The sequence below is a fragment of the Musa acuminata genome, chromosome BXJ3-8 (assembly GCF_036884655.1).
Source record: "Musa acuminata AAA Group cultivar baxijiao chromosome BXJ3-8, Cavendish_Baxijiao_AAA, whole genome shotgun sequence".
In the NCBI taxonomy this organism is placed as follows: domain Eukaryota; kingdom Viridiplantae; phylum Streptophyta; class Magnoliopsida; order Zingiberales; family Musaceae; genus Musa; species Musa acuminata.
In genome coordinates, this window is record NC_088356.1 from 11,418,731 (window position 1) to 11,428,343 (window position 9,613).

The 9,613-nt window shown below is 46.3% G+C and overlaps 3 protein-coding genes across 3 annotated transcripts; 2 read left to right on the plus strand and 1 right to left on the minus strand.

Moving 5' to 3' along the window:
- Positions 1-714: 714 nt before the first annotated feature.
- LOC103995011 (very-long-chain aldehyde decarbonylase GL1-10) lies at positions 715-2,893 on the plus strand. Its single transcript, XM_009415496.3, has 5 exons — positions 715-1,276; positions 1,692-2,014; positions 2,106-2,253; positions 2,346-2,378; positions 2,590-2,893. Exons 1-5 carry the CDS (start codon positions 947-949, stop codon positions 2,656-2,658), a joined length of 903 nt encoding a protein of 300 aa, XP_009413771.1. The 5' UTR covers positions 715-946; the 3' UTR covers positions 2,659-2,893.
- A 1,524-nt stretch (positions 2,894-4,417) lies between these two features.
- Positions 4,418-6,242, plus strand: LOC135644736 (IRK-interacting protein-like). The gene is made up of 2 exons (XM_065162604.1): positions 4,418-4,569; positions 4,656-6,242. Exons 1-2 carry the CDS (start codon positions 4,495-4,497, stop codon positions 6,084-6,086), a joined length of 1,506 nt encoding a protein of 501 aa, XP_065018676.1. The 5' UTR covers positions 4,418-4,494; the 3' UTR covers positions 6,087-6,242.
- A 1,143-nt stretch (positions 6,243-7,385) lies between these two features.
- On the minus strand, positions 7,386-8,760 carry LOC135644861 (uncharacterized). The gene has a single exon (XM_065162796.1). The coding sequence runs from the start codon at positions 8,149-8,151 to the stop codon at positions 7,498-7,500; it is 654 nt and encodes a 217-aa protein (XP_065018868.1). The 5' UTR covers positions 8,152-8,760; the 3' UTR covers positions 7,386-7,497.
- Positions 8,761-9,613: the final 853 nt, after the last annotated feature.

Sequence of the window (9,613 nt, forward strand, 5' to 3'; positions counted from 1 at the left end):
TATACATATATATATATACATATACATATATATATACATATACATATACATACATATATATATATATATATATATATACATATATATATATATATGTATATATATATATATATATATACATATATATATATGTATATATATATATATACGTATACATATATATATATATATACGTATACATATATATATATACATATATATACATATATACATACATACATACATATATACATACATACATACATATATACATACATACATACATATATACATACATACATACATACATACATATATACATACATACATATATATATATATATATATATATATATATATATATATATATATATATATATATATATATATATATATATATATATATATATATATATATATATATATATATATATATATATATATATATATATATATATATATATAATGCCATGACACGCTAGTACAGTGCCAATCTCTTCAATAAACGACTTAGACTGGTGCTGATTTAATTACTTGTACTAAGGCTCGACATGGCAGTATGGCATGCCATGACACGCTACGTGCTGTAATCTCTGGATCTTAAATGATGGTTGTGATCCGTTGTCAATTGCCCATGTTGGAGCTAAAAATATCACAAGAAAGCAGTGGAGGGATCGGCTCTTCCAAGATGTGGTCGCCCTACGGCAACGTCATTTGAAGAGGAAGAGAGATGGAGTTCGTCTCTCTGTAGTCAACCTCAACTTGCCCGACAAGCACTGCTCCTTTTCCTCTGACGTGGAGCTGCCATGAATTGAGACATTGATGATCTAGTGCAATCAAGGAGGGTGGGTTGATAGTGTTCGCACGCGATGCCTGCCTATATGTGCAGGAAGAAGATCTATTAGAGGCATCACCATTCCACCTCCCCTTCCTTATCTCCTTCCCCGTAGCTTTGGCCTCCGCCACCATGCTGCCGTTCGCAAGCATCAGCGAGGCGGAGGCGGCACTTGGGAGGAACCTGACTTCGGCGGAGACGGTTTGGTTCCGGTACTCTGCCGGGATGCATGACTTCTGGCTCTACGCCCACAACATCGTCTTCATCCTCCTGGTCTACACTCTGGCGCCGCTCCCCGTGGCCTTGGTGGAGCTGATGCGCCCCAAGGCCATCCACAGGTACAAGCTCCAGCCGAAGATCCACGTCCCCGTCGCCGACGTCCTCAGGTGTTACAGGAACGTCGTCAAGACCTTCGTCTTTGCCGTCGGTCCTCTGCAGCTCTTCTCCTTCCCCACCATCAAGGTGCGTAGGCCTTCATGCACCTCGATTCAATTTCTTGCATGCGTAAATATGTTTATGATTTGAATCGTATCTCAAAAATAACTGGAGAGTGAGCGCATGTGATCTGTTCTAGATAATTGTAAGGTAGCATTGTGGCCATCATCTCTCTACGAAGCTTCACCTCGATCATAAGTCCATTTGGAGGAAGATGCTGTTGTGTGGTGAGTGAGTGTGTGAGCCATTGGCTAACTTGTCCGGGAAAGGGGATTATGTAGGGCCGAAGGGTTAGCCGATGACCATCACCCACGTGGGTGCTGACGCAGACCGGAGAGACGGAACCATGTCGGGCCATTATCCTTGGGCTCAAAATACGATCCGAAGCACGCATCTCAAAGCATCTTCTAGCTCTCTGATGTATGATTGGGGAAGGTTGCAGTGGTGGGGGATTCGGTTGGGGCTGCCGCTGCCCTCGGCGTGGGAGGTGGCGGCGCAGCTGGGCGTGTACTTCGTGGTGGAGGACTACTTCAACTACTGGCTCCACCGGGCGCTGCACTGCCGGTGGGGCTACGAGCACGTCCACAGGGTGCACCACGAGTTCACGGCGCCCATCGGGTTCGCGGCGCCGTACGCCCACTGGGCCGAGGTCCTCATCCTGGGGCTGCCCGCCTTCCTCGGCCCCGCCATCGCCCCCGGCCACATCCTCACCTTTTGGCTCTGGTTCGTGCTCCGCCACATCGAAGCCATCGAGATACACTGCGGGTACCCCTCTCTCTCTCTCTCTCTCTCTCCGGCCTTGACATTCGTCTCCGTTTCACTCGGCATTTTCCCCTGACATGGTGGGATGTGGCAGCTACGACTTCCCTCGAACCCCTACCAAGTACATCCCGTTCTACGGAGGAGCAGAGTTCCATGATTACCATCACTACGTAGGAGGGCAGAGTCACAGCAACTTTGCATCGGTCTTCACCTACTGTGACTACATATATGGGACTGATAAGGTTATTTAGCACCATCTGTTCATCGTCTAAACCTGCACATTTCACATGCAAACAAGTGGTGAATTAATTTGCCTCCGCCTCGACAATTGCAGGGCTACAGATATCACAAAGCAGTGTCTGTGAAGGTAAATAATCAAGTGTTTTTCCTAGCCAAAATCTGTACATGTTGCAGCTGAAACTTAAAATTTCCAAGTGACGCAGTGGTGGATTCAAATTTCTGTCCCCCATAAAGACACTCTACTGATGAGTTTGAGCATTTAGATTGTCTTGATAATTTGTTTCAAGCAATGAATACATTTATCTATCTCTTGTTGACTCACTGTTTCATGTTAGCAGCTGAGGAGGCAGAGTGATGCAGATAAGCAGCATGGGGAAATGACGGACATGAGTGGCAAGCGCGATTAAGAAGGATGGCTTACCTTTGCTCCTCTGCTCCCATGCAAAAAAAAGCTGTGTGTTCGTAGCAGCATGTTGATATCGAGGGAAGCTTTTGCACTCAGGAAGTGAGCTTTCGCTGGTGATTTTACAGTTCATGATGAACACTACTTATGCTAACGTTTGTTTTGTGGCAGTGATTGGAATGCATGTAGCAATGAACACTCTACTCGGGTTTTCTTGCAAAGTTTGATTATTAAGCATACTTGTCATCGTAAATATAATCGCTACTGTCATTAATTTCCGTGTAGAAAACTTAGATTAATCATTTATAAATATGATTACCATTAATTTATTTAAGTTGACTTTTTAATAATCCTAAAATATAATTGTGATGCGGTAATCCCTCGCAAACTTGATGTAACCAAACCCACGAGCCTCACAAATCCATACTACCAGAGAATGTTATTTGATGTAGTTAGTTGATAGCACGAGGACAATTGCTGCATTACCGGCGATGATGGATCTTAAGATGGTATGATTTGCATGCTTCGAAGGAAATTGAGTGCCACGGCTACAATGATGACAACGCCAAAAGTCTTTTATCTGACATCAAGTTTTGTGTATGCATATATCACGATATTTACTCTTTAAATATATAATTTTCCATAACGCATAAAATCGGCACACATATATAATATATAATTCTGTGGATAAACTGACTTTTATCCATCTCCACAGAATTTTCCATAACGCATAAAATCGGCACACATAGGATATGAATGACCACATGCGGGGACGACCGGCAGCTACGTGGTCCTAAAAAAAATTTAAAATATTAAATTATCAAGAAGATGATTTTTTAAAGAAAAAATCCATGTTTTTGATAAATTTTCACAAGCATCTAACTTTTAAATTTTTTTATAAATAATAATTTTATCTTTAGCCTCATCAAATCTATCGTCTTCTTTATTATGTACCATCATTGTATTGTTATTATCTTGTGTTAATCTTTGTATGAGGAAGGAGAGGACACAATGGAGTATCTCGTCAAAATTCTTTATTATATACCATAATTTTATCTTTAGCCTCATCAAATTCTTTATTATGTACCATCATTTTATCTTTAGCCTCGTCAAACTCTCCCCTATGCATCTCGTTTATAACCTTGGTATCTCTCATTTCTCAAATAAGGGTTATCATCGCTTCTATGCCCTCTCTCTTCTCGCTTGAGGGTGAGATAAGTTTGGACGAATCACATGGGATTAACAAAAGTAACGATAAATCTAGTAGAACAAAGGAGAAAAGAACTAAGATAGGAGTAATCTAAAACGTACACGACGATGAATCCAACAAAGGCCAAAGGTAAAATTATTAATTCATGCAATGCTATGCGAAAATTTCTTAACAACAAACTTTTTCTATGAATTCATCCTAGTTAATATTAAGATATTAACTAGCTTAAATGGATAAAAACTTATAATTTATTAAGAGGTTACAGTAAACGGGTAAATAGATTACGGATAAAAGTTTTATCTTTTTTTTTTAACCCTTTTATTTTATAACGATAGAATCGTCAATGACTCTCGACGTCCTTCCTTCCTTTGTTTTTGAGCGTCCAAAATGTACTGCTGTCGGCTTAAATGCTGCTTTGTTGATGGATGTTTCTGCAACTGCAATTGACAGTCGAGAGGAATGGGAGGCGGATAAAGAGACAAAAGAGAACAGACTAACCACAATGGCGCAAGCAAACGAAGACTGCAGCCAATTTATTGCGTGAGAGTGACGTTTGGACACTGCATTTAACTCGACCCTGCCCCGCAGAGAACACAGACGTAACGACACGAGAATTAGCCCATCTCCGATATGGCCTCCTCCTCCTCCTCCTCCTCTTCCTTTCTTCCTCCTCCGCCCTTTCCGCGCTCTTCGGTATTCACCCCTGTAAGCAGCACTCTCTTTTCTCAATTCTTCCTCAATTGGTTTGAGTCTTTAGAAAGCTCTCACACTTGCATGTACGTCGTCGATAGATTCCCGAACACGACGAGGAAGAAGAGGAGGAGGAAGAAGAGCAGCCGCAGGAAGCAGTGCCTGTAGAACAGCCATCCACTGCGGCCGTAACCGATAGTACTTCGTCCGTGCACAACCCTGCGCAGCACCACGCCTCCACCGCGTCCTCGGCGGCAATTGCCTTACCAATGGCCACCACGCGGCGACCCTCCCGTTCCAGAGGCCACGACGACAGCGAGGATGTGTCCGTATCCTGCAACAACTGCCGACCGACCTCCCGCGACAAGCTCATATCCGTCGTTCCTCTCGACACTGCTTCTGGCCGCCAACATCCCACCGCGTTCTCCTCTTCGTCTCCCGGTCAAGGCGGCCTCCTCCGCTCCTTGTTCTTCTCTCTCACCCGACGGAGCCCCGCCGTTTCTTCCGCCGCAGCAGCCTCCTCTGCTATCCGCGAGGACCAATGGCGTTTCCTGGCGGCGGAGCTCTCCCGGAAGCTTATCCACACCACGCGGAAGCGTGACGAAGCCGTGCTCGAGGCCTCCCGCCTCAAGCAGTCTCTCGCCGAGCTGGATGACAAGATCGATCGCCTCGAGTCCCACTGCTGCGACCTCCGGGCCGCCCTCCAATCCGGCCCTGCTCCTGGGCCGTCCTCCGGCACCTTCCCGGCGGAGTCCTTCCACCTCGCAGTTGCCGATGCACGGGCTGCCGTCCGACACCTCGCCCGATCTCTGATCGCTCAGCTCCGACTCAGCCCACCCGGGTCGCTGTCCTCCGACCGGGTCGCCGCGCTGATCCAGTCGTACGATCCCCGGGCCGCGGTCCAGTGGCAGAGGAACCCCGGCGGTTTGGTGTTCTACATGGAAGCGCTGCTGAACCGAGTGCTCTATGACGGGTTCGAGAAGGACGAGGAGGAGGAGGCGAGGCAGATCGATCCGGCGGTCCGGTGCGCGGCCAGCCGGGCGGGCTACGAGGCGGTCCGGGGGCTGGGCTGGGAAGAGGTTCTCAGCAATGGGACGCGGCACTACAGCGAGGGGCTGAGCCGGTTCTGCGACCGGAAGATGAGCGAGGTGGTGGTGATGGTCGGGTTGGCGCGAGCGTGGCCAGAGGGGCTGCTGCAAGCCTTCTTCGGGGCGGCAAAGGGGGCGTGGGTGGTCCGGCTCATGGCGCGCTCCGTCCACCCGGCGGTCCCGGCGCTGAGGGCCGGCCGGGGAGCGCGCTTCGACGGCCGGTTCATGGAGGACGTCGCGTCCGACCGGGCCAGGCGGCAGACCACAGCGAGCGTGCGTGCGATGGTGGCTCCCGGGTTCCACGTGTACAACAACAACGGTGGCGGTGGGGTGGTCAAGTGCACGGTGCTCTGCGCGTACAACAGCGAGTGCGGTAACAACGGTCGAAGTGACACGACGATGGTTACGAGAGACCTTCGCAGCTGCAGTGTAGGAAAGAAATAATACTGCAGTGTAGGAAAGAAATAATACTGCCCAGAGTGGTGCGTGCAGAATATCCAGCAATCACATTTCCTGGGTTGTTTTTATTTTTATGTTTTTTTCCCCCCCACCTCAGTGAGAGGCTGTTCATACTTAATAAGATTTTGGATCTGGGTAACATGTCCAGTTAATATGTATATATATATGTATATATATATATATATATATATATATATATATATATATATATAATTTTCAGTTGAAAAAAAAATCTTAATTGATTGATATACTGCATTAAAAAGAACATGTTTAGACATAAATTTGGGGTGGCATCGAATCGGCTTGAGTCAACTTATTGGCAACCGCTTATGTCCCATGCTGGTTGAACCCAACCCAAATTGCCATCTTGGTTCGGCAATTAAATCGGTCGGAGTAGATGCGTCGCAGTAATATTCGAGAGCTGAACATGTGGCTCGATTGTTGTTCGGCTGTACAAGAAAGATCCAAAATACAATTAATGATACACGCCGATGATATATGGTGGCGTGTCATGCTTTGCATTACATGCACGGCGTTGACGTCGGACGCAATCATTTCGGTCCTGTTGTTGTGTAGTGTGGTGTGAGAACCGAAACGAGGAATTGGCGGTGTTTAGGTAGTCAGGATATTAATGATATAAAATGAGAGGTCGAGGAAGGAATTCGAACGCACTAAGTGTATTTTCATAGGTGAAATAAAAGCGTGCATAATAACTCCCCGTCCACATCAGTGCACTAAAATGTCCAAATTGAGATTATGGGTTTGTTGAATACAGAGTATAAGATGTTATATCTGAAATCCACATCAAGACTACTTAGCATTTGTAAAAAAAATTAAAAAAATTAACGCCTGTGAAAATGGATGCTAATTTGATTTTTATTGGAACTAGAATAATGTAGTATTAGAGTTGGTAAATATTTTATGAATCCTAATTAGATTCTTACTATTTGGAATGAGTCATAATTACATTCAAATATGAATTAATACCTAACACGGGCAAAATCCTTTAATTTTTTAAAATAAAAATAACTTAAACAATTAATTATTCGAATTAAATAATGATTCGGAGTCAATTAAGAATTTTCTTTTATATGTATCTCTCTTCGATCTTGATCGAAGGTGCTAATTAAATTATATGGGGAATATTTTTGATAATATATTTTTTATGCTTACTTTTAATTTTAAAGAATTTAATCAACGTTTTGAACCGCCGTATTGCGAACATAAGGATACATTAGAGAAAAACAAAAAAACAAATACCTCAGCAATTATTTAAAGAAAATATTGCAGTTCCAAAAGCTTGTTGGCGTTCTTGTTTATATATCTTGTTCACAGAAGATTTAGTTGAGTACTGAAACAGATTAAGACAGGATTAAGAGGTTGACACAGATCGGTCTCACCGCCGGCGGAACACGTGCTCCTCCTTGGTGTCACGATCCACGTGTCTAATCCACCGGCCTCCGCGGCCACCCAAGCTCGGCCCGTTTCCGACGCCCACGTGCAACACCTCCACGCCGCACCCCACCGGCAGGTACGTCGACCGCACCACCCTCGTCCCCGCGCCGAGCGCCACGGCAGCCCCGCCCCGCCGCCGGCCCGCCCCCTTGCACACCACCACCATCCCCCTCGGCCCCGGCCGCGCCTCTCTCAGCACCCGCCCCGCGTCCCTCCGCCGGCAGTCCACCACCATCAGGTCCACCCCCTCCAGTTCCCGCATCACCTCTTCCGCCTCCCCCACCACCACCGACTCCGCCTCCACCGCAGCTCCCGCCCGTCGCATCGCGTCGACGTACTCCGCCGCCGACTGCTCTCCGGGAACGACGCACACGTGGCGGCCTCGCCCGTGCTTGGCGGCAGCTCGGAGCCCGACGCCGGTGGCGGCGCCGGCATCGCGAGCCCATGCTTCCACGATGAGCTGCGCTTTCCAACCCCCAGCCATGGCGGAGACCAGCTCGGCGACGTTGATCTCCTCGAGGTTCCGATCGGCGAGGGCCGTGACTGCGTCGATGTAGGCCTTGGAGGCAGTCTCAGGGCACCAAACCAGCTTCATCTCTCACTGCAATCTTCTCTTCCTCCTCCTCCTCTTTTCTTTTGGGCTTTGGTCGTTGAACAAAGTGGGGCTGCGGATGGATTTTTAAGTGGAGGAAGAAAGAATCTAAGCATTATAATACACCCGTGGAACGTTGACATTTGGAACGATCCGCCAACATGCCGATGTGGATTGCAGCGGCGTAAGCGGACAAGCTCAGCTTTTTTGTTCGGTGGGCGTGCTGATTTAAAGTAAGTGCAACTGTGCATGTCTTTTTGTGGAGCTTCGCACTGAGACAGAACACTACTCGTCAAGAAAGAAGCGTGAAATACTCAATGGTGGTTTTGCTGGGTGCAATCGAGCAGGTGGTGGGTTGATTTGGACGCCCGAGAATTGTGATCTCTAAGTGGCTGCTCACGAAGGTGGTTGACTTCTGACAAGCACGCAGCAAGTGGCGTCCGTGGGAGGTACGAAGACGTCGCCCTTCTCTGGTAACGTGGCCGTACTTATCCCGGTTGCCTTGGGGTTGAGAAGAGAGCAGCGACCCAGAGAGAGAGAGAGAGAGAGGAATCGTGACGATACGTGGTGACGCAGCCAGCACTTTGGGTCAACAAGAGAGCCAAATAAAAGAATCAGACATCTTAAGTGGGCTGATGGGAGGAAGAGGAGAAATCAAAATAAAAAGAGTAAGATTGAGATCATATATATATATATATATATAATTGATGTGATGTAGAAACCTAATGCATGGATATAATGCAACTATGTGATTAATATCCATGGATATAGGTTGTACATTTTGTTCATATATGCAAATGTGTAGTATCAGAAGCCATTCTCAAGTCACGATAACTTGTACAGAGAGAAAGAAAGAAGTATAGGAGAGGCAATATTTTGAGCAATATTGGTTTGGTCGTGACTTACATCCACTCCCGATTCCTCTTCATTCGAGGCCATTAGCTTTCACTATCGGTCTTCCTTCAATGGGCGAAGACCAACTACCCTTTTACAACTCGATTCTCCTTTTGACAGGTTCAGAAGAGAATCTTTATACCTCTTTTTTACAAAGCTACCCTCACACTCTCCCTTAGAATGGTCTCTAAACTTTAGGAGGAGGGACTCTACACTTTATAAGGATTTTCAACTCTAGAAACATAGAGTTTTTGTTTACTTTTCTTACTACTCCATGCAGGAATAGCCGGGGTATTTATAGACCCCCGAATAGCTTCAAAATTTAGAGCCAAAATTTAAATCCCTGAGATTTCGGGGTACGAGCGGTACCATTGCCTGCACTAGGCGGTACCACCACCTGCAGCCAGACACTGGGCGGTACCACCGCCCAGACTACCGGTATCACCGCCTGACAGTCTCTTGGAGACTGTGTTTGAGAGGTACCACTGCCCAGACCGACAGTACCACTACTTGATACAGTATCGGAGATTGTACTATGACGGTTTCACTTGTTGGGTTACTATTTGAGCAT

Excerpts from the sequence above, each read along its gene's own strand:
- LOC135644861 (XM_065162796.1), bottom strand. The coding sequence starts at position 8,151 with ATGAAGCTGGTTTGGTGCCCTGAGACTGCCTCCAAGGCCTACATCGAC.
- LOC103995011 (XM_009415496.3), top strand. The coding sequence starts at position 947 with ATGCTGCCGTTCGCAAGCATCAGCGAGGCGGAGGCGGCACTTGGGAGG. Across the intron at positions 1,277-1,691 it reads TCTCCTTCCCCACCATCAAG|TGGTGGGGGATTCGGTTGGG; the intron begins GTGCGTAGGCCT and ends GGAAGGTTGCAG. Across the intron at positions 2,379-2,589 it reads ACAAAGCAGTGTCTGTGAAG|CTGAGGAGGCAGAGTGATGC; the intron begins GTAAATAATCAA and ends TCATGTTAGCAG.
- LOC135644736 (XM_065162604.1), top strand. The coding sequence starts at position 4,495 with ATGGCCTCCTCCTCCTCCTCCTCCTCTTCCTTTCTTCCTCCTCCGCCC. Across the intron at positions 4,570-4,655 it reads GCTCTTCGGTATTCACCCCT|ATTCCCGAACACGACGAGGA; the intron begins GTAAGCAGCACT and ends CGTCGTCGATAG.